Source organism: Nipponia nippon, unplaced genomic scaffold (genome assembly GCF_047370975.1).
Source record: "Nipponia nippon isolate SJK-2023a ecotype South Korea unplaced genomic scaffold, ASM4737097v1 scaffold_35, whole genome shotgun sequence".
NCBI classification, from domain to species: Eukaryota; Metazoa; Chordata; class Aves; order Pelecaniformes; family Threskiornithidae; genus Nipponia; species Nipponia nippon.
The window spans coordinates 1,902,510-1,929,824 of record NW_028262353.1 but is presented as its reverse complement, the minus strand read 5'-3'; the positions used below and the strand labels follow the sequence as shown (position 1 = coordinate 1,929,824).

At 51.4% G+C, this 27,315-nt stretch overlaps 2 protein-coding genes across 2 annotated transcripts; both read left to right on the top strand.

The window, feature by feature from the left end:
• Positions 1-5,855: 5,855 nt before the first annotated feature.
• Positions 5,856-8,928, top strand: HOXC13 (homeobox C13). The gene is made up of 2 exons (XM_087771479.1): positions 5,856-6,483; positions 8,672-8,928. The coding sequence occupies exons 1-2, from the start codon at positions 5,856-5,858 to the stop codon at positions 8,926-8,928; spliced, it is 885 nt and encodes a 294-aa protein (XP_087627605.1).
• A 10,529-nt stretch (positions 8,929-19,457) lies between these two features.
• HOXC12 (homeobox C12) lies at positions 19,458-21,038 on the top strand. The gene is made up of 2 exons (XM_009470571.1): positions 19,458-20,022; positions 20,800-21,038. The coding sequence occupies exons 1-2, from the start codon at positions 19,458-19,460 to the stop codon at positions 21,036-21,038; spliced, it is 804 nt and encodes a 267-aa protein (XP_009468846.1).
• Positions 21,039-27,315: the final 6,277 nt, after the last annotated feature.

Here is a 27,315-nt window from a genome sequence, read left to right as displayed (position 1 = left end):
GAGGGATGGGGGGAGAAAAGGGGCTGCGGGATTTTGGGAGCCCCCCCCGATGCCATGTCCCCGAGTTGTCACCCCTGGGGTGATGGGTCAGATGAGCGGGACCAAGGGGTATTCATCCCTCTCCTTCTCCACTTTAGCAGGGTTTTTTTTGGGGGGGAAAGGGGATAAAACAGGATAATAAAGCCACGGGGTTGGAGACAGCGAGGTTTGGCTTTGCAAATCCACCTCTGGCCCTGCCTTGGGGCGAGGGATTTTATATATATATATATATATACTCCCCTTTCTGGATAGCAAAATGCAGGGAAGCCAAAGCACAACACACAAAGAACATCCTCAGGATTTAGCAGCCCCTTCCCCAAGCTGGGGGGTGCTGGGGGGTGCTGGGGGGGTGCTGGGGGGTGCTGGGGGGTGCTGGGGGGTGCTGGGGGGTGCTGGGGGGTGCTGGGGGGTGCTGGGGGGGGTGCTGGGGGGTGCTGGGGGGTGCTGGGGGCAGGCTGGCCTGGCGGCTAAAAAAACCCCAAGACGACCAAGAAAAAAGGCTGCAGAAAAGCCTCAGGGGGCCCCGCTCCAGCCAGGTCGCGGGGGGCTGGCAGGTTCGGAGGGAGAGGAGCCGGATCCTCCCGGGTCGGGCGCCATTCCGACACCAGCCGAGGCCGGGTCCAGGCCGGGGGGGCGAGGGGGAGTCACCCGGTGTTGGGTTTCCGTCCTCGGTGCATCTTTCCTCCTCTCTCCCTCTCTCTTTAAAAGCATTTCAATTAAAGATTAGGTAGGGTTTTATTTGATTTTTTTTTAATTCCCTCTATAAACATCTCCAATGCAAGAGGGGGTGAAAAATTGCTGCTAACCCCAACGGCTGGGGCAAACGCAAGTCGGATCTAAAACTCTTTTTTTTTTTTTCCCCTCCCCTTTTTTTGGGGTGGGTTTGGTTTTTTTTTTTTGTCCCTTTTTGGGTGCAATGCGTCAAGGCAGAGAAGACTGTATTCAATCTTTTCCTGCTCTATTTCGGGCATTGCTTTTGCAAGAATGCTGCTAAGGCTTGGCCGCAGCCTCCAGCCTCCCTGGCTGTATTAATTCAGCAAAGAGCTGAACCAGGGATGGTAGGATTTATTTTTCTCTCTCAAAAAAAAAAAAAAAGTTTGGGAAAAGAAGTCGGCTTTGGCTTTTATTTATCCAAAGCACATTTTGAACAAAGCCTGGGAAAGCTTTCCTTGGATTCCTCTGCAAGAATATGAGATTTAGTGGAATAGTTTCTTCACTAAATTGGTACTCCAGTGGGAAAATCGTATGTTGATCTCAGGCTTTCTCATACCACGGGCTCTAATTTCCCTGCGGGCTCCAAAGTTAAAATTCCCCTCCTTTATTTCCCCCCCCCCCCCCAAAAAAAAAAAAGAATCAATGGAAAAGCAACTTTTCTTTCCCAGTCTAGGTAGGGATTTTTCTGTGCGGGTGCATCGTGGTCGAGAGGCTGCGAGCGGCTGGAGCCGATTTTCCTTCAATAAAACTCATACCTTGGCCGTTTTCCTTTGTATGGGAGATGTCTGGAGGTGGGAAGAAACAGCAAGGCGGTTTTCCTCCAGAAAATGGTGTGTCGAGGGGGGATTTCGAAATCTTTCAGACAACAAGGATGGAGGGAAAGGGGGAAAAATAAGCTTAAAAAAGGGAAAATTTGAAAAGGAAAAGAAAAGTCCCCACGTGCCGCAGATTTGCGGTGAATTTTCAGCTATCCCCTAACTGAAATAAAGGATTTGCCTTTTTTCTTTATTCTCATCCAGCCTTTTTCTTTTTTTTTTTTTTTTTTTTTTTCCTCCTGGATATGTGGATAATAAAAAGGGATTTTATTATAAAATTGCATTTTACTTGGGGTGAGATTTCCCTGGCCTGGAGAAGCAGAGCTCGACTTTGAGCCCCGTTAGATGTGCACGAACGTGCTCTCTAGGTGTTTGGCCACGGAGACATCGGTATTTTCAGGGCAAAAGTTCCCTTCACACGTTTGGGGCAGAAATCCCTCTTTTTGAGACTTTGCCTTGAATATCTGCAAGCCAAATTAGCTTTTTAACAACCGCAATAGATTGACAACCTCAAGATCTCCGGCTGCAAACACGCGTTCACCTGCAAATCTGTGTTCAGCCCTAAATTCCCGGGGTTTATTTTTGAAAGGGGAGAGCGGCAATAAAGAAAATGGCTAATTTAAAGGAGAAAGGGTAGAAAACTGCCTTCAAAACCAGCAGCTAAAGTGCTGGAGATAAGGTAATGAGAAACAACTTGCAGTTTGGCAAAGCAGGAGAGCTGGCCACCACGAGGATAATTTTTTTTTCCCCATGGACTCGGAGATGAATCTGTTTCTCTCTTCTTTTCCAGCCGGAATAAAAATAAAGAAGTAAATACACTGAATTTCTCCCAGGGTTTGTCTTCAAGCGGCAGAGAAAGGGAAGGGGAACCAGGCAAACCCACACTTGTCTTCAGAAGAAGAAAATTCAGCTTCTTTCCTCTCGGAGCCCGCTGGTAGCCCGAGAGGGAACCGCTCCCTGCAGAAATATCCATATAAAACCTTTTCCCGAGCAAACTGCAAGCCTAGAGCCGGCTTGGGGATGAGAAGGGGGAATTTCTAAGTCAATCTGATTTGGTATTGGTCAATTTTCCCTCTTCTTTCCCTAATTTAAAAAGTAATCCTGCAAATGGGATGCTGCGGGGATGGTGTGTGAGCGACGCGGACTCTGCCAGCCTTTTTCTATAAATGCACAAGCAGAGGAATATTATACTTTAAAAAGAGCTTGGGGAAAAAAAATGCTATATATATATGAAAACCAAAAACCTAACCTAACGAAGGGGTCTCACATCTGCTTTTATTTCTAATTGCTCCTTCCCCTCTTCCTATTTTTTATTTATAGGTACCCCTCTCCTAAGCGGTTCCACATTTTGGTGGGGGTAAACGTCCCTGAGCTGGGTTGGGCTCATTAAACCCAGCGCCACCGCGGGCAGAGCCGCCCTGGAAAGCTGCGGAATGGAAAGAAATGGCCAAAAAAGGAGCATTTTGGAAATGAAAACCTGAATTTCCGAGCTGAGGGTTGGTTTGCCCACCGACCCTCCTCCTCCTCCCTTCCCAGCCACCGACCCTTCCCCAGGAAAGCACCGCGTTCATTGTGATTTTTCTCCTCTGTTACCTCTAGAAAAAGACCTTTTTCTCTTGGATTTTTCTTTTTCTCTTGTTTTTTTTTTCTCCCTCGCCCCTCTTTTTCTCTTGTTCTTTTCTCTTTTCTCTCGTTCTCGTCTCTTTTTCTCTTGTTTTCTTCTCTTTTCCCTTGTTTTCACCCCCTCTCCTAATTTTCGACGTGCAACCCGCCCTAACCCACCGAATTACAAAATTCAGCGTTTCACTAAACCGATATTTCCCCGGGATACGAAGTGGAAATGCCCTTCCCCAAACCCGCCAGCGCAATTTGCCCTTCTTTCTAATTTATCGTGGGCTCTGCCTTCCTCAGGGCTCCTACCTTAACTCCCGAGCGCCTCGGCACCGAGCCCTGCCCGCTGCCCGCCCGCTGCCCGCTCCGCTCCGCGCATCCCCCGTTCCGCCCCTATCGCCCTTACCATAAATCTTTACATTTTTAACATTTAATCCCCTTCCCGCGCCGCGCAGATCGGACATATGCTACAAAATGTTAACTACTTCATAAAAATTAAAGGGGGGAAAAAAAAATCGAGGGCTGCTGGCGGGGGGAGGGGGTTTTGTTCCCTTCCCCTCGACGTGGCGGACACCCGGCTTTAATTTCGGTAGCATTTCTTGCTCGGCTTCTTCCATCGCCCCTCCGATCCGTGTGGATCTTGGGATGGGGAGGGATGGTTCTCCTGGGTGATTTCTGGATGGACTCACAGCGCTTCGTGAAATTCAAAGGATGCGGGCATGGCTTTTATTGGGTTTATATTTTTTTTTATTTTATTTTATTTTATTTTATTTTATTTTATTTTATTTTATTTTATTTTATTCATTTCATTTTACTTTATTTCATTTTATTTCATCTTATTTCATCTTATTTAATTTTATTTCATTTTATTTTATTCCATTCCATTCCGTTCCGTCTCATCCCATCCCATCCCATCCCATCCCATCCCATCCCATCCCATCCCATCCCATCCCATCCCATCCCATCCCATGCCATCCCATCCCATCCCATTCCATCCCATCCCATCCCATCCCATCCCATCCCATCCCATCCCATCCCATCCCATTTTCATTATTTTTATTCCCCCGCCCCCCGCAGCCTCTTTCATCCCCACTTTCACCCCCAGGTCCGAGCCCTGGGAAGGTGCCGCGCCCCCCCCAGCCCCCCAGCCCTCAGGGGGACCCTCGGCCTCCTTCGCCTTGAACTTGGACTTCGACGGCTCTTTCGGACGCCGAAAATCGGTTCATTGCGAACCGGCCCCCGCCCTTCCCGGGGTCCCCCTGCGGGGTGGGCTCCCCCCGCGCCCGGGGTTTGCGGGGTTCGGGGGGGTTTTGCTTTTTCCCAGCTTTTTGTTGCTATTGGGAGGAGCTGGAAGAGGAGGAGCAGGAGGCGAATTTCCCCCCAAACCCAGCAGCACCGGGGGTGGAGGGGGTCCTGCGTGGGTGCGCACCCCGCGGGGGGCGGGGACAGTCCCTCGGAGGAGTCCCCTCTCCCGGCACCCCCACAAATATGGGGGGGGGCAAATGCAGTGCAAGCGGAGCTCCCCTCCCTTCTCACCGGCTAAGGCGCTAAATCCCTTACAAATACATAATTTTTCCCACTTTCCCGTCTATTTCTGGTTTTTGGGGTGCTGGAGGTCGCTCAGCTTCCCCCCTCCCTCACCAGCTCCTCCCACGGGGGTTCACAGGGCTGTGACACCCCCCCCACGCTGCCCCCCCCCCCCCATCCCCAGCCACCAACTTGCCATTTTTCTTCTTTTTTTCCCCAATTCCCGGGCCCGGGCCCGGTTTATGAACTAATTCCCGTTTTTACAAACCAGCCGGGCCCAACCGACCCCCCCGTGCGCCCCTCGAAATATTGATCACCGAACGATTAAATATCAATAAATCCCCCCCCACGCGTGCTGAATGGGTGAAAATCAAATTATTTCGGTGTCGGGCAGGGAAACTGGCGGGGGGGGAGCGGTTGGGGCAGAGTTTTTGCTTTTTTAATTATTTTTTCGCGCGGGGGGAAGGACTTGGAGAAGGAAAAAATAGTCAAGAGGTTCCACACCCCCCCCCAAAAAAAAGGGGGGGGCGTGATTTTTGGCCACCGGGGGGGGTTGTCTGTCGTTTCCCCTTGAAATATCGCGGGTGGGTGGTTACCCTTGTGCCCCCCCCGCCATGTATCGCTTACAGCATCCTTCCCCCACGCCGAAACACGCGGGGAGGGGGATCCTTAACAGAAAGGATTTGTGTCTCGCGTCCCCCCCCACGCGTTTTTTCAGGGTGTCCGTGGGGACGCGGGGGGGGGAGGGGGTTCGTCCCACCGCAGCCACCACGCGTGGGCAGGGACACGCGTGGCTCTTTGTGCACCCCCCCCCACCCACGACGGGGCGGGCACGAGGGGGGGGGGAGAGGGGGAAGCCCTAGCCAACCAATGAGCGTGGCGGCAGGGTCACGTGGGAGGGGACACGTCGGGGCGGGGGGGGGCCGCGGGTGGGCGTGGCCGCGGGGGATTTCTTAATGGAGCGGCGGCGGCGGGGCGGCGGCGCATGCGCGCGGGGCGCCGATATGTTGGGGGGGTCGTGGGGCGGCGGGGCGCGGCGTGGAGCTTCCCCCGACGGCGGCCGAGGAGGAGGAGGAGGAGGAGGAGGAGGAAGAAGAAGAAGAAGAGGAGGCGGCGGCGGAGGCGGCAGCGGGAGCAGCGCGGCATGACATGACGGCACCGCTCGGCCTCCCCCCGCGCTGGCCCGACGGCCTCGCCTGCCGCTGCGAGGACGCCCCGCGGGAGAAGAACCGCATGGAGGGGCTGGGGCACTGCCGGGAGATGATGCCCCACGCGGGACTCGCCGTGCCCACCGCCCCGCCGCCGCCGCCGCAGGGGGCCGCGTACGCCGAGCTGGCGGCCGCCGAGCCCCCCCGCCAGTGCCCGTCGGGGGCGGCTTCCAGCGCGGCGCTGGGCTACGGTTACCCCTTTGGTGGGGGCTACTACGGCTGCAGGCTGTCCCACTCCCACGGAGTCAACTTGCAGCAGAAACCCTGCGCCTACCACCCCGGGGAGAAGTACCCCGAGGCCGGCGGGCCTCTGCCCGGCGAGGAGCTGCCGTCGAGGGCCAAAGAATTCGCCTTTTATCCCGGTTTTCCCAGCTCCTACCAGGCGGTCCCTGGCTATTTGGACGTGTCGGTGGTACCGGGGCTCGGGGGTCACCCGGAACCGAGACACGACGCTTTGCTTCCCATGGAAGGCTACCAACACTGGGCTCTTTCTAATGGCTGGGATGGGCAAGTGTACTGCTCCAAAGAGCAATCGCAGTCTGCACACCTCTGGAAATCACCTTTCCCAGGTAGGCTGCTCCGGGAACCGCCGCGCTCGCCTGCTCCCCGACCACCAGCTCCCGCCGGAGGTGTGGATGTGCGTGTGTGCGATGAGTGTGCCCAGACACACACACAGAGAGATACCTCTGTGCCTCTATATGTAATTAAAGGGAAAGAAATGGCTCTGGAATGCCTCCTGTGCAAGGCAATGTGTATGAACATGTATGGGAAAGAAGGTGAAGCAATCATTTCTGAATCAAAATACACGCCGTGAGCTTGCTTGGAAAGTAACTTTGCCGTTTAATTCTTCCCTTTCTTCTCTCCTCCCTCTTTTTGCCTCACCTAGAGAGCCTCTCTCGGTGCCTTTCTCTTCATTTTCCCCGCTGCTTGCCGCTTCTCTAAGTGCAGAAAGCTTAAAAAGGAAAAAAAAAAAAAAAAAACCAACCACAAAAAATCCCTTCTCTAGTGGTTCAGTCGAATGGGAAGTGTCGGGGGCTGGGACAGTAAATCATATCGCAATTACGCACAATTATAGGCAATAGGTGTCAAGTGACAAATGAATCTGTTCGGAGGGGAAGGAGGGAGGCAGAGGGCTCGGGGGGACCGGCGGGGCTTCTCCACCCGGTCAGGCAGGGACCCTGCCCGCCTGACAGCCCGCAGGCAGCCGGGCAGGCAAAACCCCTCCTCGGAGCATCCTTTAGCCCAGCAAATCCCTCGCTCCCTTCCCCTCCCGGTCCCACCGGGCCCGGCCGGCTCCGTGCCCCGACGGCAGCGACGGGAGGAAGGTGATGGTGGGTGCTGCCTCCCGGACTCCTGCCAGCCCCCCGGTCCCAGCCTTGGGTGGGGAAGGACGCGGGTGGGGGGGAATAACCACAATAAAGGGGGGGGGGGGCCCTACAGCATCTGGGCGGGAGAGAAGGGACGGGTGGCGTTAGTCCTTTGGGGGGGCAATGGGGGGACACACATCGGGTTGTGTATTTGCCTTCTTCGGGACAAAGAGGGAGGGAGGAATGGGCTTTCCCGGGAGATTTGGGGCGGGGGGGGGCGGAATTTGGCGATGCGTTGTTGGCTGCATGATGGGCGTGTGGGTTATTGTGGGGGGGTCGACGCATTCAAGCTGTATTTGGGGCCCCCATTGCTTCCTCTGCCCATCGCCTGCGGCTCTGATGAACCCCCCCCCCCCCAAGGAGATTCCTGCCCCCCCCGGCACCCTCAACACCCCAAATTTCACCCCCCAAGGAGCCGATGGCCCCCACAGCTCCCCCAGGGGCTCCCCAATTAACCCCTGTCAGCCATAATTGGGGCTGCGCTGCCTGCCGAGGAGAGCTCGCCTCCATCTTCCTGCTCCAGCCAGCTGGGTCACACCTTTGCGGCGAGGAAATTCGGCCCCCAGGTCGCCCCCCCACCCCCCCGGCAGAGGGCTGGGGATGCCCAAAAGCTTGGGGGGAGCTTTGCCCCCTAAAATACCGGCAGAGCAGGGGGGAAGATGCTCCCCGCATCCCTGCTGAACCCGTTCCCCATAGCCCCTTTGCAAAGCACAGAGCATCTCCCCCTCCTCACCGCCCGCAGAAGGCACTGGGGGGGGGGGGGATGGGGTTATTTTTGCTGGGTTTGCCCCCCCCCAAGCCCCCCGAGGGGGGTCCTGGGCTGCACCACGCCGGCGGGAGGGGCCGGGGCGCGGGGGATGCACTTGACTCTGCACCGAGCTCGGGGTTGGGGGTGCGCATCTGCGGGGATCCCCCAGGAGATTTGCTGCTGGGTGGAAAAACCACAAAAATAAGGGGGTAGGGGGGAAGCAAAAGGAAGAAGGAAATAGGGGAGAAGATCTAGACATTGTCCAAAATCTCTCCGGTTGTGGGTCCCTTTGATTATCCGCGCACATTCCTCTGCGGGCTGACTTGATGCTCCTTGTTTATCAGCGTGAACAGTGCCGCCAAGAAAAACAGGCTTTCACCACGTGAATTATGAACATTATGTGATTATTGCTGTTATTATAGCACTATTCCCCTCCCTGGATGCATTTTCTGCCTGTCTTGTCTCTTTTCCCTCTCTCTTTCTCTTCCCTCGCATTCCTCCACTCTTTATTCTCCTTTTTCCCCCCTTTCTTTCTCTCCCCGATGTGCAGAAATCCCCACCGCACGCCCCGGGATGCAGTAAACACTCCTCTTCCTTATATATATATATATATTTATTTATTTATTCTTTTTTTTAATCCAGACGTGGTCCCCTTACAACCCGAAGTCAGCAGCTATCGGAGGGGACGAAAAAAAAGAGTCCCTTACACCAAAATCCAACTGAAGGAGTTGGAAAAGGAGTACGCGGCCAGCAAATTCATCACCAAAGAGAAGAGGAGGAGGATTTCGGCCACCACCAACCTGTCCGAGCGCCAAGTGACTATCTGGTTCCAGAACCGGAGGGTCAAGGAGAAGAAGGTGGTGAGCAAATCCAAGACAGCGCATCTCCACGCCACCTGACAGAGGATGACTTTGGAGGAGAATGGGGCGAGGAAAAGGAAGCAAGAAGCGTAAATATTTATCTGGTAGTTTGTATGATGCCGTCATTCGGACTCTGCTGATTCCCATTCATTATTTAAAAAAAAAAAAAAAAAAAAAAAGATAATAATCGACATTCGCAAATGCACACGCGCATCTCACCCCCCCAAAACCACCGAGCGCATCTTTGATTTATCCCTCTGCCCCGCTCTGACTGTGAAAACCCCAGTTTTGCCCTGAGAAATCCATCGATAAGGTTAAACTGTGTATATTTTTAAAAGAAAATAATAATAATAAGCTAAGAGTGTAGCTACATTAAAGGAGAGACGAACTCCAAGTGTCGCCCTGTAACGCTGTATAGTCCGTCCCCTCGCCAGTCCTTCATATCGCGGGCCATTTCACCCACCGATGTATAAATGTATGGAGAACCTATGGCAAAGTTGCATCAGCTTCGTGTTTGCTCGGCCCTAGGGACCGAAATTACGAAATAAGGCTGCTATTGTGGGAAGAAACCCATTGCTCGGTGTCGCTTCGATAGCCCAACCACTGATGGTAGGTCCCAGATGGAAGCGAGCTGCTGTACGAGAGGATTTGGGGTACGTGCTCACGAGGGTTCCTATATCTCTGCCATAAAACTGGAATGTCTGTTCTCCGCTGACAAGATGGAAAATGCACAATATTGTCTTTGGGGTTTGTTTCTTTCCCTCTCTGACCCGGCTAATTATCGACAGTGTTCTTTGGATATGTAAAAGCATTTTTTTTTTTTTAATGTCTTGTATGTGTATATAATATTGTGGTGTCCAGATGATATGTACCGACTGCAGATGACATTTCTTAAAAATAAATATCTTTTTTTGTTGTTGTTTTGCCTGGAGGAGAGGCTCTTTGTGCACCTCTTTGTAGCCCTGTGCCTCTCCCATCCCTGCCTCCAGCCGCCTCCTCTCCCCAGCGCCGCAAGCGCGGCCCGGGCGGGAGCCTCCGCAGAGAAAGGCTGAGGAAAAAGGGGGAAATCCGGCAAATTTGGGCAGAAACCGCTTAATAATGGCTCCCCGGGAGCCGCGGGGGGCAGATGCGTGTCCCCAAGGCGGCGTGCTCCCAGGGGGCGTAAAAAGCGGAGAAAATAAACGGAACTGAGTGCTTTTTTATTTAATTTTTTTCTTACTTATCATTCCCCCCTTTATTTTCTCCTGATTTTCCTCCCCCCCGCAATCACCCCGGGTGAAAACGCGATGACTTCCCCGAGACGCTTCTAATCTCTTCCAATCTCCCTCCCAAAGGCCGCGTTTCGCCAAACCAGTTTGACTCCAGATAAAAATCTCCCAAGCTGCCCTCGCCCCGCCGAGCAGCGCCGCGGCCCTCCCCGCTCCGCGCCCGCGGAGCTTACGCGGCCCCGACGCCGGCCGGGCAGCTCGGAAAGAAATACGAGAAAGGAAATTGTTTCCATAGGCGGATTACAATCTACCTTAATATCTGCTAGATTTAATCACCTCGTTAAATGATCAAAAGGGGAGGGGGAGGGGGGAGAAAGGCTTTGGGAGGGATGTAACCTAAAACAATGTTATTGCGCGTTAAATTTGCGCGGGCGCGTAGTGCTGTGAGGGGGCAGAGAGCAGGCACAAGCTATAGAAAGCTATACGAAGAAAGGATTAGCACTGGTGTCCGCAGAAATGCGCCTGTAGGTACACCAGGTGTTCGAGCCGGTGTGCGTAAGTGCGGATATATCTAATATACACACACGTTTATACAGAGGGATATAATGGCATGCGCATATAACCGCGTATGTCCGGGTTTTTTTACGATCTGGGCGTCGGTGTATATATATTTTATATATATATGTTACATGTATGTGTGCCGGGCTTGGTGGTGTGCGTGTAATTTATATAAGTCTGGGTATTAAGGCGATCTGTGTATCTCTGTATATAGGGCTATCACGTATAATCTACCGCAGGTAACAACGTGTCTATACTAGATGCATAAATTTATATATATACACATCTATCTCCAAGTGCACCCCTCTACATTATTACATGAAATAGTGAGTAGATAATATGTATGTTCTATATATAAATTTATTTATATATATATATATGCAAGTGCACCCCTCTACATTATTACATGAAATGACGGGTAGATAATACATATGTTATATATATAAATTTATGTGTGTATGTATATATGCAAGTGCACCCCTCTACATTATTACATGAAATGACGGGTAGATAATATGTATGTTATATATATAAATTTATGTACATATATATATATATATATGCAAGTGCACCCCTCTACATTATTCTATGAAACGGTGGGTAGAAAATATGTATCTTATATATATAAATTTATATAGATATATGCAAGTACACCCCTCTACACTACTATATGAAATGGTGGGTAGATAATATATATGGTGTATATATAAATTGATATATATATATATGCAATTACGCCCCTCTACGCTATTATATGAAATGGTGGGTAGATAATAAGTATGGTGTATATATAAATTTTTATATATATATATATATATATGCAAGTGCACCCCGCTACATTATTTTATGAAATGGTGGGTAGGTAATATGTATGGTGTATATATAAATTTATATATACATATGCAAGTGCGCCCCTGTATATTATCATCCGAAGTGGTGTGTAGGTCTCCTTTGCGGTCTCTAATAGTGCGGTAGGTATGTGCGTATGGGCGCCCATACAGCTTTATAAAGGCGTCTGAAGGACAGCTGCGGGGGGGGGGTACCCCCAGCGCCTATGGCTCAGTGCCCTATGGAGCCCATACCGCCGCCAGAAACGCCGGGAAAGCCCCCTATGGATGTGGATGCTTCCCCAAATCTCCAGAAAGGTGGGAATGGGGCGAACCGGGGGCCGGCTCCCCTCCTCCCAGCTCCCCAGCCCTTGGGGGGGCGGCAAAAAGGGGGTCCCTGGTTTCTGCCCCCCGCTCCCTGATTTCTCCCAGCGCGCAGCTGGTGAGCGGGGGAAGCCGGGGCTTGGTCTGGCGGCGGGTCCTGCGTTTATTTTGGAGAACTTCGGTGGTTTGGAAGCAACGGCAGAGCTCGAATTCTTCTTATTTTCATTTTTTTTTGTAAAGACGCTCAGCTAGGAAATATCGCAATACCTTGAGAAACCCACCGCCGCTGTTACGGCGGGATTAAATCGTTGGTAAAACCAGCCCTAACGCACGAGAGCCACGAGAATATGTGTTTTGGGTGTTAAAAAAAAAAAAAAAAAAAAAAGCTCTTCCTCTTAAAAAAGAAAAGGCAGTTTGCTGTGTGTGCAGACACTGCAAAGCCCGAGAGCAACTCCAGACAAGCCCAAATCCGACATCCCGACAGCGAGCGTGCTGCTCGCTGGGGCTCCGCTCTTCCTCCCTGTCCCTGAATTTCACCAGCTCTGGGGAAAAAAAAGTTGGTAAAAACGAGGTTATTGAGTGAGGGTTACGGGAGGGAAGGAGGGGATATGGATAAATACATTTTTTTGCTTTACGGATGCGGGTAATTGAGCCCAAGTTATTCCCGGAGTTTCCGATTCTGGAAGTTTTTGTCAATTGTGGTTTAATTTTGTTGGAGGGGGAGAGGGCTGTCTGTGTGTCGGGTTGTGTGTCAGCCGCTCTTTCAACTGGTGGGGGAGGAATTGAAGGGGGAGGGGGGGGGGGAGAAAACAAACGCAAAACCAGAGAAGAAACAAGAAATTCATTCATTGTGCTTCAGGGCACCAAGGGGGTTTGATGCTCTTGGTTGGCAGATACTGGCCGGACGGTGAAAGCGGGCGACCTCCTGCCGTTGCCCACCTTTCCCACCATATTTTCAAATATTTGGATTTTTTCTGTGCCTCTCTGACCCCTCCATCCCCCGCTGGGGGCTGCGCCCCCGCCCCAGAGCCGGGACGGCGCACGGATGCAGGCAGGCGACGCTGAGGTACCGGCAGGGACTGGGGGGGGGGATGTAGACCCCGGGGAAGGGGGACCCCGGTCCCGACGTGCTCAGGACCTCGGGGCTCAGCCCCCCTCAAGTGGGGCTGGGTCCTCCCCCGCCTTCGGGGTTGGAGGCGGGTGGGGGTGGCGGCGGGACGAGGTCAGGATGGGACCCTCAGGGGCAAAGAGGGATCCCGGGGGCTCCGGACGGACAAACCTTCCCCTTCCCCTCTGCACACATCCACGGACACTCGGTCCTCCCTTTAATCCCGGCGATTTGGGTGAAAAAAATACGTTTTCGGGGCTGGTCGGAGAAAAAGAATACCCTCCTTTAAGTGCTGAGTTAAATCCTTCCTGCTGGTCCTAGGTAGGGTTGGTTTGGGTTGGGTTTTTCCAGAAAAAGGACGAAATAGGATCTACAACTCAAAGTTACTTGGTCATCCTCTTCCAAGGGCTTTGGAGGAGGCACTTGCCTGGAGGAGCAGAAATGTCAAGAAAAATTGCCAGGAATCGCTCGTTATTTGCCTGCTGAAGTTCCGCGGGCGCGGAAGCCGAGCTCCCCCGGCCGTGACCCCCCCCAGGACACAAATCCAATGCATTTCTACCTTTTCCCACTTAATTCTTCACACTCCCGCTAGGAAACGGCATCGGGAAACGCTCGCTTCTCTCCTTGCTTGTTTCTCCATGAACGCCCTGCCCGTCGCTCGCTGGGTATTAGGTCAGCAGGCCGTGACGTCACTCCTGTAGTACCCTTGACCGTGACTAGGCGTTGTTTGACCTTGACATCACGAGCTGCGGGGGTAATAAGCGAGGGGACCCTCACCCTTGATCTTCCCCTCGCCAGCTCAGCCCCAGGCCGCTCCCGCGCCTGTTCACAGATAAACCCGGCGGGGCTGAAGTCTGGACGGGCGGCTAATGGCCAACAATAAAGCCCTGAAAGGGAAGTTTCCCAAGTTTAGCTTTTTCTTGCCTTTGTAGCCAGGACTTTGAATAACTTCCCAACCGCAGCCTTTATGCTAAAATCCCGGACGAGGGATTTCCCTCGCCCTGCTTTTTTTTTTTTCCCTGCCATTTTCTTCTTGTTTTCTTTTCTCTTTTTTCTTTTCTCTTTTTTTCTTTTCTCTTTTTTTTCTTTTATCTTTTTTCTTCCTTTTCTCTTTTTTCTTTCCTCTTTTTTCTTTTCTCTTTTTTCTTCCTTTTCTCTTTTTCCTTTCCTCTTTTTTCTTTTCTCTTTTTTCTTTCTTTTCTCTTTTTTCTTTCTTCTTTTTTCTTTCCTCTTTTTTCTTTCCTCTTTTTTCTTTCCTCTTTTTTCTTTTCTCTTTTTTCTTTCTTTTCTCTTTTTTCTTTTCTTTTTTCTTTTCCCTTTCTTTTTTATCTTCTTCTTTTCTCTTTCTTTTCTCTTTTTATCTTTTTCTTTTCTTTCTTTCTTTTTTTAGTCGCTCACATTTCCACCTATTTTCTTCCCAATCCATTTTTAAAGAATCACTTCCTAACCTGGAGGGGGAATTCTGCTCTCGCAGCCCTGTGCTCGGTGCAGAGGTGAGTATAACTCTTGCTGGTTAACTTTCTATTTCTTATGGAGGCGCTTGGTCTTAAAAAAAAAGACGATTACTTGTGTGTGTTGGTTAGCAGCAAAAGAGAAGAGACTTCCAAAGGCTTTGCCAAGAAGTTATTTCTTAAGACACTGACAGCAACCCGGTGTGTGTGTACACAGAGCCCACAAACTCCTACTCCTTGCTTACAAACTGCCGTGCCTGCGTGGTTCGGCACATTTTGGGGAAGCCTCGCCTTTATGGGTATTGAAGAATTATATCCAGCAAAATGTGGTGGCTGCTGTTGCCTCCAGCCCGGGGGAAGCCGCTGCCTGGCAGGGAGCTCAGCCGGCTCAGCCCAGGGCCGGACCAGCCGTGGGTTTAATAAACTCCCTTTCCTCCCCACCGCTTTCTCTCCCTTCACAAGGAACATTAAATAAGTGAGATCACGCTTTTTCAGGCTCTCCAGTTGCGATTTGCTCAAGAGTGGTGAATTCTAGACCATTAACCGGTTTGCTGTTCCAGGGCTCAGCCCTCCAAGGGAATTACAGTAGGAAACGCCAGCTTCTCACCCAAAACGGAGCTGGCGGACAAAGCAAACTTCCCCAAAGTTGGGACTAAACCTTTGCCTTACAAAGGATGCAGGCATCAGTTTACATTAATCTAATAGGAGGAGAAGATCCTCTGCTGGCAAAGCTGGGGAAAAATATAATGATATCCCAGGCATTTAACTATTCCCTGCACCGAGGCTGGGACCTGCCTCCGTTAAACTGAAAGCTGCCCCAGATGATTTGTATATTGGATGAGCTGAAGTGTCGTAGACGTTTTTATTCGCATCCATTTACCATGTTTCCATGTTAATTTTTTTTTTTTTTTTTGCCCAGCTCCTGCGTATTCCAGCTTACGGCCCTCTTCTCTGGATGCCCATAAGGTGCCTCGCACCCTTCTCTGTCTGCGAGGTGCCTGTAGGCACCCATTTTCCACAGCAGAAAAAAGCAGCCGGGGCAGGTTTCCATGATATATAGCTACCCCGAAATAACAGTTCTGTGGGCTTCCCAAAGCCTGTCTCTATTTTATTCCCCGTGTCATGTATCTATATATTTATTCTAAATACTTCCCTTTTGACCCTGGCAGCCAACTTCTTGTTCGAGTCCCCGCAGCTCCTTGCAACTCCCACCCAATTTGGGGGGAAATTCGGCGGAGCGGAAAAGCTGAGCCACCGCGGGAGCTGTTTTTCCAACCTGCACACGCACAAGGAGACCTTTTAATTTGCCCCCCCCCCTCCTTTTCCAGGCAGAAAGATGCAATATAGATGTTGCAGACTATTTTTGCCCTATGAGGGTTAAATTTCATGGTCTTTTCTGGGAGAAAAACTGAAAACGGGGCTAAGTCCTTCCCATCTGAAACGTAAATATTTGGCTGGGGCCATCAGGCTGGGGTCATTTTTATTGATTTGATTCTGATTTTTTTGATTTCTTGAAGAGAGGAGGGTGGAGGGCGGGGGAGCAAGAGGCTGCTCAAGGGGGAAGATGAAATGCGGGAGGGGGGGAAGGGGAAATTTGATTTCTCACGCTGGGTAGAGAGGGGCTGCGGCTTGCGGTGGTGCCAGACGGGAAGAGGAGGAAGGGAGGAGGGCAGGGATGAAGCCCTCAAACAGGGGGAAAAAGGGCAAAGCACAGAAAAGTCAACCCCAAACTTGGGGTTGTTGTTTTCCCCGAGCAGGGAGTGATGCTCACCCGAGACAGTCATTAGCACAAGATGTCGATCCTATTTACTACACTAGACAGTGACCTTGAACTGAGACGTTGCAATCTTGCTTTTCCAGCGCCTTTTTCTCTCCCTCTTTTTTTCCAGGGGCTGGGTTTTTTCCCGGCTCCCATGGGCAGGGAGCTTCTCCCGGCTTCTTCCCACCAGCATTTCCCAAAAGCTGCCTGTGTCACTCGTGGAGGTGGGGGGGAAAAAAGTAAACCCTCCCCGAGGATTATTAAATATCGGCGTGGAAAAGGTCTCTCTACCTGAACCCCGGGATTCCTGCAAGTGGGGAAAGGCTCCGAGATTTTTTTGCTGGGCTGGGCAACTTTTTTTGGGGAGGAACAGCGCAGGAAAAAAGAAGGGGGGTTGGTCAAAGCAATCTGAGGTAGGAATCGGGATGTGTTTTTGGAAAGCCGGCGCTCGGGGTGGGTTGTGCACGAAGGAGGCTGCGGTGCCAGTGCCCCAGGCAGGAGCTCTCGCCTTAGGCTTTCGGTTTTAAGCACCGCTCAGCCTGCGCCCAGCATTAGAAAAGCCCCAGCGCTCGACCTGAACTGGGAAATGCCTTTTTAATGGGGAAGAAATTCCCGGGGAAAGGCGGCGGCTTTGCTTCAGGGTCCTTAAGATTTCTTTTTTTTCCCTTCCTTGGACCTGCTGTCCGCTTGCAGCAGGAGCAGCGCTGGGCTGGGCAGCCCCATTCAAGGCCACCAAGAGCAGGGAGTTACGCTCCACGCTGTGCATCGCTTAATATATTTCTGAGCACGGCTGTAGCGTTTCCCAGCTCTAAAAAAAAAAAAAAAAAAGAAAAGAAAAAAGGGGCTTTTCTCCCTCTCCCTCGCTGGGATGCCCACGCTGACATTGTCCCTCCACGCAGGACCCCGGTTTGTGCTTCCCTTGCTCCGCAGCTCAGCCCTGCAGTTGCCCCCCCCCCCCCCCCAAATGTTTCCTTGGTGGTAAACGTGACGTTTTAGTCATTTTTTTTAATTTTTTTTTTTTTTTGCACCCGGCAAAAATCGAATTGAATAAAGAGGAAAAAGCCCCAAATACCCCGAGACTCCTCGGAAGCAAAAATTGACTCTCCCAGGGTCCGGTGGAGAACAAAGCCGCGCAGCACCCGGGCACCTCTTTTATGGGGAATTTTGCAAAGAAAAGAGCAAGGTAGAGGAAGGGTTTTCTTTCAAAAAACCAGCAAACAAAGCCAATTCAGATGGCAACCTCCGGGGATCACGTGCTCATTTTTATATAAACTATTCCTCTCCACGCTTGCCCAGCGTTGCGAGCGCTTCTTCTGCAGCGAGAAGACACTTGGAGAAACTGCGAGCAGCTTTTTCACTTATACCTGCAGGGAGAAAAATTCCTTGGCAAGGTTTAAAAAAAAAAAAAAAAGTCCTAAACTTTCATTCTAGCAAAATATTTCTAGTAGTCGTATTTCTTCCTTCGCAGGCAAAGCGTGTAGGAAGGTATGCACGTATCTCTGCAAGGTATGTACGTATCCATAGATGTGCCAGGGAGAAAGAGGGCTGGGGAATATGGAAAATAGGTTTTCCACCTTCAGGAGCTGTCCATGGAAGAGGAAAAAGCACCTAAAGGAGTTATTTTATCGGCACCTGATTTTTCTTGCAGGGCTGGGAGGGGGGTTAGCTGAAGCCCCAGCGTTTTGCCAGATGAGGAAAAAAGGATTTGATGCTTGAGAAAGATATAAAATAGTGGTGAGGGAGGTTGGTTGCTGGCTGGGAAGGCAGCGGTCGGGGAGGTGCGGCTGTGCCCGCCCGGCTCAGCCTCCGCGGAGCGCCTCCGCCCCCGCGCAGCGGTTTTACCTCTACAGGAATATTTACGGTACTTTGCAGAGTCAACCTGGCAAGGGGAGCGCTTGGGAGTTGCTTAAGGCAGGGAGGAATGCAAAGCCATGCAAAAAATCCGGCAAACGGGGTGGGCATTTGGGTTTCTTAAAAAGAAAAAGAAAAAAAAAAGGGGGGGGGGGACACAAGAAAAAAAAAAAAGAGGAAAAAACACCCCAGAAAAAAAAATACCTAACGTAAACCACCCTCAGACCTCTTTGCGTGTTCCCGGTTTCCATACAATGCACCTTTCCAGTATTTTTTTCTTTGCCCAACGTATTTAATTTGCACTGAAAGAAGCCAATATTGATTTTTTTCCCCCCTTTCCATCCCTTGTATTCCTTTGCAGCAGCTCTTTTCAGGGAAGGCGATGGGAGGGAGGGAAGAGGAGCTCCGTGGCGTTACGAGGGCAGAATACATTGCTGTAAGGTGGCGAGGAACCATCTCCCTGTGTGCCTCTGTGGGTACCTCTGTTTCCAGGGGTGGGGACCAGAGAAATGGGGCCAGGACTATCATTTTTATTCTTTCCCAGAAACGAAGCCAAAAAGAAAAAAAAAAAAAAAAGGGAGATTTGAACGCTTACTCTATACGTGTGTGCACCTCGGTGCATATGGAATACATACCGGGTAAATTAAGGCTATGTACAGCCGTGTTCTTCTGGCTGCTTTCTTCGACACAGATCATTAATAAAAGCAATTGAGGATTGTTAAAAAAATCTTCCGTCCCTTCTTGAGAGAGTGGCAAGAGGCAGGGAAGAGGCTGCATTTCCCCAGCCCGCGACAAAGCCACTTAGTCCGAAAGGAGGGGAAAGAAAACGATAAGAATAATAATCAAAAAGAGTGGAAAAGGTCTCAAAGAGCCTCCAGCTCCCCCATCCCACCGCGCGTAAATATGAGCCTGTTGCGGGCACCATCATTCGTCTCCTTAAAAAGCCCGTAAACTTTATATGACACAATATCTAATAGTAATTTATTGGGGAGATATTGTAAATTCGAACTGTTTTAGTTAATAAAGGAGCTAATTAATGAGAACCAGCCTGGCTTTTGCAGCTGGTGGAGGGCCCCGAAGTGTTGCCGGGGGAGGGGCGGGCAGCGGTTTTGGGGCAAAACCCTCGCCTATCGATTATTTTAGGCGAAATATGACATTTTAGGGCGCTTCGCGATTCTCAAGCCAGCGCTGGGAGCCGTTGCTTTTTTTTTTTTTTAATAAAATGCTTTATGGGATTTTTTATGATTTTTTATGATTGGGGGGGGTGAAGGAGGCGGGAGGGGGGGGAGAAAAGGCGTAAAAAGGCGGAACTTGCTGTTGTGTTTTGTCTCGGCTGCCAGGGGAGAGGAGGGCCCCCCCCTCCCTCCCAGCGCAATTTGGGGCTCACGTGACCCCCCCGGACCAATGGGGCCGAGCCGTCGGTTTAACTATGTTTAATGTCAGATAGCAATAAAGTAGAAGCTTTCGGTCAGGCCCGCGGAAATGGGCGAGCACAACCTCCTTAATCCCGGCTTTGTGGGACCTCTGGTGAACATCCACACGGGAGACACCTTCTACTTCCCCAATTTCCGCGCCTCCGGAGGGCAGCTGCCCGGGTTGCCGTCCCTCTCCTACCCCCGACGGGATAACGTCTGCTCCCTGCCCTGGGCATCCTCGGAACCCTGCAACGGGTACCCTCAACCCTACCTGAGCAGCCCCGTCTCCATTAACCCTTCCTTCGGCAGAGCCTGCGACCTCGCCCGGGTGGAGGAAAGCAAATGTTATTACCGGGAGACCTGCTCCGAAAGCAGCGGGCTCAAGAGGGAGGAGAGGGGCAGGGACAGTGCCTTGCTGCCCCTCGAATCCAGCCTCCCCAATGGCATGGGGGGCAATTTCAGCAAATATGACTATCCGACGGGCGAGGCGGTGGCCCACGACCCTCCGTCCTGCCAGTCCTTGGAGTCAGACTCCAGCTCCTCCTTGCTCAATGAAGGGAATAAAGGCACGACCGGAGAAGCGGGGGGCTTGGTGTCCCCCCTCAACCAAGGCAGCACTTTAAGCAGCGGTGGTAAGACCGGGGAAAGGGGGGGGTCTCGGGGCTGGATTTGGTCTTGTTAGGGGGGTTTTGCTTGGAAACTTGCCGGCTTGGGGCTCCTTCGGGGTGTAATTCATGGGCTCAGCGATGGGAAGCGACGCGTCTATGTGTGCTGAGACCACTAGGGGTAGCACCGAAATCCCTAATGTTTTATTAGGTGGTGCTTCTTTTAAAAGAAAAGGCTATAAACATGTAAATATCCCATAAAAAAAAAAAAAAAAAAAAAAAAAAAAGAGAGAGGGAGAGAGACGCGGGGAAGGGCGGTGGTTGCGCATCCCTGCCCGGCGCGGAGGGCTGGCGGGGGGTGCAGGCGCTCTGGGGCCAGCGCAGAGGTGTGTCTGCCCGGGGGAAGGGGGGAGAAGGGAGGGGGATGCTTAACCCCCCCCCCCCCAGCCTTCCAAGCTGGCATTGGGGTGGAGGTTTCTGCCTGGCAGCGGGGCCGGAGCGGCGGTGGAGCCCTGCCCGGGCTTTGCCGCCCGCTCCCTGCCCGTCCTTTGCTCCGTGCCCCGGTTATAACGCTCCCTTCCTTTCCTCTGCCTCCTGTGACCGCCCCACGCCTCGCCCCTGCTCCTGGGAGCATCCCTGAGCACCCCCGGCCACAGCCACGACAGCGGGGGACCCTGGGGACAGCGGGGCCACCGGCGAGGTGCAGAAAGGGGTGCTGGGGCGCCCCTTTTTTTAAAGAGGAGGGTTTTTTTGCTTTTTTTTTTTTCCTTGCCAAGTGCTCAACTCTCGCTCCCCCTTTGCCAGGTGCTCCTTGGTACCCGATGCACACACGGTCCCGGAAAAAACGAAAACCCTATTCCAAGCTGCAGCTGGCAGAGCTGGAAGGGGAGTTTATGGTCAATGAATTCATTACTCGCCAAAGAAGGAGGGAGCTCTCAGACCGATTAAACCTGAGCGACCAGCAGGTGAAGATCTGGTTCCAGAACCGGCGTATGAAAAAGAAAAGACTCCTCCTGAGAGAGCAAGCCCTTTCTTTCTTTTAAAGTTTTAAAAGCGTCCGTGTCGGGTATTAAAAAACAAAAACAAAAAAAAAAATCACAAAAACAAAAAACCCCCACATAGACTCTCTAGCGTTCGCCCGAGCTCCCAGGACTTTACCTGATCATTCTTAATCCCCTCCACCCCTCCCTACCCAGAAATCAATGAATAAAGAAATAATATTAATAAATAACCAGTTTCCCTTAAAATACGAAACCCGACAGGGAGGAAAAAAAAAAAAATTAATCATAATGCATCTTCCCCGCCGGGACGGCGGGGGGACAGACGGCTTCCAGAGATGCTCGGCGGGCTGAAGGGGAGGTTTTGAGAGCCATTTTAGCCGCTTTTCCCTTGCCGGCAGCACAGGTAGGGCTTCCGTGCAGCGCCGGGCACCGTCGGGGCCGTCGGGGGCCGCCGGTCCCGCTCCCCCCCCCCACCCCCACCCCCGCCCGGCTTCGGCTGGCGGCGAGAGCGGGGCTGAGGATGCTGAGGGTGGGTCCTGCCCCTCTCCCGGGCTGCCAGGCGGGGTTTAGGGCTGCTTTGGGCTTCAGTGGGAAGGGGGAAGGGGGAAAAAGAGCAAAAATGAAGGAATAAGGGGGAAAAAATAGGGAAGGGGATGGGGTCTTAAAGCACCGGCCCCAGTTCTTCCTGGGAGACGCTTTTTTTCAGTGGGTAGTGTGAGCCAAGATGTGTTTTTCTCAGACTAGATTGAGACTTTGCGGCTAATCAGGATCTCTAGGCTTAATCAGGATCTCTAGGCTTAATCTAGGCTTAACCCTGACTAAGCCTAGGAAGAGGCGAGAGACAAAGCCCGTGTACATGTCCGGTGTATATGGTATATATCCATATAATAGAGGAGGTACGTGTATCGCACTACGTCCCTATAGATACGAGGCTTCGGTGCAGGCGGTGCTGTTGTCCCCAACGCCAGAATGTCACAAGGAGAGGGAAAACGCACCTCCCCCTAGAAAACCCTTCCAGGAAAAAAAATCTGAATTTCCTTTCACGGAAACTGAGCCTTTCGGAGATTTTTTTTTTTTTCCCTCTGAATTCACGGAGTTTCTCTGCACTACCCCCAAATTATATCCTTCCTTTCAAAAAAAATGTTTCTTTGCAACAGCTCTGCTGTTTTGCTGAGTTTATTGATGACAAGGTAGGAAAAGAGGTAGAAAAAATCCGTTTTTTGTGCCCTCCGGTGCTACCAACCTGTCGGAGTCCGAGCGGGTGGCACCGCTCCTTCCCTGGGGTCACTCGGATGAGCGCTTTGTCGCCTGGCCGCTATTTACTCAACTAAAAAAAAAAGGAGATTGTGGGGTTTTAAGGGGAAATAGATCCCGTTCACCCCATTTCTCCCTTCCCCAGCTGCCCATCAGGTTAAAAACCTGCAGGTTTCTAGCAGGGGCGATGCTTTGCCTCCCGAAGAACTCCCGCTAGCTGCAAACAGCGACAGCCCCGGGTGTAAAAGAGATTTCGGTCTTTGGGGGGACGGGGAGGGTTTGGCTCCCTAAAACCTTCTCTGGCTTTTTCCCTTTCAGGGCAGTGGAGAAGGGGCCTGGTAGGATGCGAGGCGTTTTCTTTGTACGTGTGCTCGGATTTTCTGGGGAAAACCCACCAATTTTTGCCCTTCTCTGTCCGGGCTGTGCCCCAGGCGCTTTTAGGTCGGGGGGAAGCAAGGGGGGGGGGGGGTTAGGATGGGGAGCAGCAGGTTTAGGGCCCCGGGGAGCTTTGCCTGCACGGGAAATTGTAATTCAGGATAAAAAGGGGGGAAAAAAATGGGAATTTTTAATTCAGGCTGAAGGGGGAGAGGGGGGCGGCGGTGCTGCAGCCCGGTGCTTTGCCACGCCGCGCTTTGCTCCATTCGTTTTATATCGGAGGGGGGATTAATTTTATGGCAAAGCAGCGTTTTCTGGGAAGTCTGGATGCTCACCACGTGCTCCCGCTTCCCCGCGTTCATGGTCATGACCAGCAGCGCCCAGGAATGCTTTTATTTACGAGCTGCAAAGGATGGAGCCGACTCCTTAAAAAAAAAAAAAAAAAAAATCCCTCCTTGGGCTGAAATGAGCTTTTTCCTTCAGCTTTATTTCTGCAGGAGCATCCAGCAGACCCTCCTCCCTTCACCCCCACCCCTTCCCCGGCTGCTTCTCCTTATTTTCCCCTTTTTTTTCTTTATCAAATTCCCAACCCGGGAAATGTCACAGCTTTTTTGCAAAGAAAGACACCCCCCCCATCTCCCCTTTCAATGTTGGCTTCTGGGCCAGGGTCCCCTTTTGCCCCCTCCTCCCACACAAAAGAGCCGCCGCGGAGGGTATCGCCTGTCGCGATGCTGTGCAATAAAGCCTAGGCTGTGTTAAAACACACGTAAATATGGCTATATCTCGAGATGCTCCGGCTCAACCATGTGCAATTAAAAGAGGAAGGCGATGTGGAGGAATGCAATGTCTTGGGGAGTTTGGGGGGGGGTGTGGGGGGGGATTTGGGGGGGGGGGGTTGGAGCTTTGGGTGCTTTCAGGGCACCCTGTCGCCGTGTCGCAGGGCTGAGCTGCCTCTGCAGAGGGTGACTTGGGGCCGTGCAGTGTCGTGGGGACCGGGGGGGGTTGGAAAAGGGGCCAAATCCAGGCAGGTTCTGCTGACCTGAGCCCCCCGGCAGCGAGGCAGCGGCTGAGGGAGGCAGAGAGGAGGGTGAGTTACGGTGAGATGTCAGAAATGCTGTGTTGGGTTTCAATCCCACCATCCCCAAAAAACAAATCAATCCGTTTCGTTATTCTTCACCCACCGAGGGGCACTTGTATCCCCCGAAAAAACCCCCGCCGGCCTCCCCAGCACAAAGGCCAAGACACCAGCAGCAACCCCCAGCGAAAATGCCGAAGAAAATGAAAATATATGCAATATTCTCTTCCAGATTGCTTTAAAGAGGCGGCTCGGTGAGATTTCTGTTTGTTCTGTGTTTGCTCTCCGTGTGCGTGGTATCGTTTTTTCTGCTCGTCCCCCCTAGCCTAGGTTATTGCGGTCGTTAATATGCATCCCTCGCAGTATAGTTCATATGTAATGTCTCTTACCTCAAGCTATTCTATGTAGGGTCTATGCAAATGTCTGTTATAGCACGTTCTGGCTTTATATAGTCCTGTAAAAAGTTGCTTCACAATAATAATAATTAAAAAAAAATGTATTATTATGTGATTTCTTGATAATAAATAAAATTGCCCAAACATCTACTTGGTGATTTACTGTTTGCTATTTAAAATTAGGATTAACTTGCAAGGTTAATAAAAGAGTAACAAAAAAATACATTGGCCAGCCTCGCCTTCTGTGGCTTGTAGATCATCTTTTGGTAAAAAAAAAAAAAGTAATGAAATGAATGCGTAAAATGCGTTGTAAAAGGAGAGAAATATCGCTTGCTGCGTGGCTCTAAATATAATTAGAAAAATCCTGGGGAAACAAGAAGCCTAAGTTCATCTCCAAATTGCTGCCTTAACGAGAGTTATGCTCCTGCGCGTAGCATTCATTGGAAGCAAATCTCAACCTAGATGCTATTTTTTTTTTTTTTTTTAAGCCTGAATATGGGCTAATTGGGGTTCTTTTGTCTCCGGTGAGGGTACGGGGGGCTGCACCTCTCCTGGCTCCCCGGATCCATCTGGGAAATGCCGTACGGATGGCTTTCCTTCTAGACAACCCGAGGAACGTCAAAGAAATCCTGGCTATGACATTAGATGGGAATGAGACGTGGAAGCGCGGCTCTTAAATTGGAAATATATTAGGCTGGGTTGAGATTCGGGCATGTTGATGCTTATGGTTATGGTTATGGTTATTAGGACCGGCGTTATCGCCTTTCTTCGGCGTAAATTCGCAGCAAATTCATTTAACAAGAGAAAAAAATAACCCCGTCAGGCCAATTTAAATAAATTAGATTATGAGTTCCTCGATCTCTCTCCAAGCGGATATTTATATATAATGGATTCTCGGCTTTTTCCTTTCGGGGGAGATGCTATGCACTTCCCAGAGGCAAGGGCAAAAAAAGCTCTTAGAAGATCGATAAGGGATTTTTATTAAAGAAATGCCAAAGGAAACCACGGTGGGGTCTACGGCGAATTAACCGATCCTTCCCCCAGTCCTGGCCGCATCCAGCCCCAAGCCCAGTAACCCCCAGCTCAGCCCACCCTCCAGTCTGGGCACACTGGGAGCCACTGACCTGAGCCTCAGCCTGACGGAGTTAAGATCAGTTTTTCTGCGAAAACCACACGATTAAGCTAAATGAATATATTTTTCCGCTCTTCCTTAGGCAGGATTCCCCAACACAGGGTGGGCGCACTTGGGGTCTTCCAAAATTATGAGAGGATTTATCCAGTCCTGAGCAATCTCATCTTTTTTTTTTTTTTTTTTTTTTCAGGAGCTGCTTGATTTGGACAGGAGAGAGGAAGGAGGAGAGCAAATATTTCTGTAGGAATGGGCCCCACTTCTGCTCCTTCCAGCAGCAAACCCCAACCACCCCTCCGGAGAGGTTGAAGTTTGGGGAGATGAAGAAGCAGGAGTGGGGGAAATCCGCAGGGCTCGGGGTTTCTACAGAGGGAAAATTCACATTTTCCCCGAAATAGTTACTTTTTAAACTTCTTTTTTTAATTTTTTAACAAGGGCGCACCCGCTTTCCCTCTGTTTCTCCCGCTCCGGGGAAATATATTCATATATGCGTCCATATATTGTGCAAGCAAACCCAAATTTGACTTTTATCCGCTTTTATTCCCTTCTTCCCACGTCCCTGCGCCAATCGGGCAGGAAAACGGGCAGGAGGAGGAATTGCGCCTAGCAGGGCTGAGTGCTATAGGGTGACATAAATTGTATGTATCCTAAGTCGCTTCACCTTGAACAGGAATAGTTGGATTTCAAAGACATTCAAACACTCACGAAAATAGATAAAACTTATTTATTACCAGCGAGCGGATAGAACAAATTGTTGCTTCGCCATAAAATCTGTATTATTTCTGGGCTGGTTTCTTTTATTCAGCAGCCTATTTCATTGCTCCGGCTTTAAAATGAATTCGTTAGCGAGGGGAGAAACCCCTCATCTCTTTAATTGCGGGGGAATATTTCTACCGTTAATGACAGAGAGCGAGGTGCTCTGCCACAGCCACCGCAAAAATCGTAGAAAATACCAATGCGTGCGGGTCAATTTGGGGGATTTATTCCTGCTTCGGTACTTTCAGCGTACACTCGGTACGGGAAATATAATGTGCAAGGCAGGAATATATAAAGGGTATTTTTTTCCGGAGCCAGGAGAGGTGTTCTTGACACCTTTGCGCGGAAGAAATCTCTGATTTCTTTGACCTCCCTCTGCAAAACCCGACCCGACTTCGCGCTCGGCTCCTCTCAGAGCCACCAAGAGCCGCTTTAAGCGAAGTTTCATCCCGCGGTCCGCCAGCAACGCCGAAAATCAAGGCAGAAAGCCAAAATTCTCTCCTCCCCCTCCTCATTTTCTCACGGCCCCCCTTTTTCTGAGCCAAATCGGGGGGTTTTCCACCCAAATCCAGGCGGCCCCCGGGGTGGTTTAGCGGCAGGAAAAATAGGAAGAATTAAAAGTGCAGGAGAAAATAAAGCCGGCCGCGCTGCTGACACCCAGGTTGGTGCTTTTGCCTGGAGGGGAGGGACCTGGAAACTCTGTTTTTTCCTCCTATACGCCCCCCAAAATAAAGAGTAAAGGCGTAGCCCATGGAGCGCCATAGGCTGGGGGTGCACATAGGTGTCCCCGCGTGGGCTGTGGGTGCGCCCCGGCCCCTCGGACCTGGCCCCCAAGGAGCTGCACAAAGAGCGAGGTGAAAGGAGCGTGGGTGCGGGGGGGGGGGGGGGGGGGGGGGGGGTGGGGGGCACCTCGGGTCGCTGGGCAGCGCCGGGGGTGCGGGGTGGGTGCTGGGGGTCTTCCCCGGGCGAGGCGGGGAGAGCAGGCGGGGGGGAAATACTGGTTTGGGCTTCGGTCCAGCATCTTCGAGATGCCCGTGTCCGTGCGTGGAAATATTTTGCATTCCCACCTCCCGCCCCCGAGTCCCCAGACCCGGACCCAAGCGAAGCAGCTCCTCGCAGCTGCGTTTTTACAGGGCTGCAGCTTAAAGTATTACAGCAATTAACAATAAATATAATAATTCCCATTAAAGTGAGAAGAATGACTGGATTTCCTTCTCCCGGTCTGTGTGTGGCTCAGGCTCCGTCCTTTGGCCAGTTGCCTGAGATATTAACTGTTTGCTTCCCTCCCCCGTGCTATCACAGGGCCGCGGGTCAGGCCCAGGCCCCCCCTTAGCG

Bases quoted from the DNA above. Each gene is read 5' to 3' on its own strand.
- HOXC13 (XM_087771479.1), top strand. From the start codon at position 5,856: ATGACGGCACCGCTCGGCCTCCCCCCGCGCTGGCCCGACGGCCTCGCC. The intron at 6,484-8,671 runs GTAGGCTGCTCC...TTTTTAATCCAG, and splicing joins CTGGAAATCACCTTTCCCAG to ACGTGGTCCCCTTACAACCC.
- HOXC12 (XM_009470571.1), top strand. From the start codon at position 19,458: ATGGGCGAGCACAACCTCCTTAATCCCGGCTTTGTGGGACCTCTGGTG. The intron at 20,023-20,799 runs GTAAGACCGGGG...CCCCTTTGCCAG, and splicing joins CAGCACTTTAAGCAGCGGTG to GTGCTCCTTGGTACCCGATG.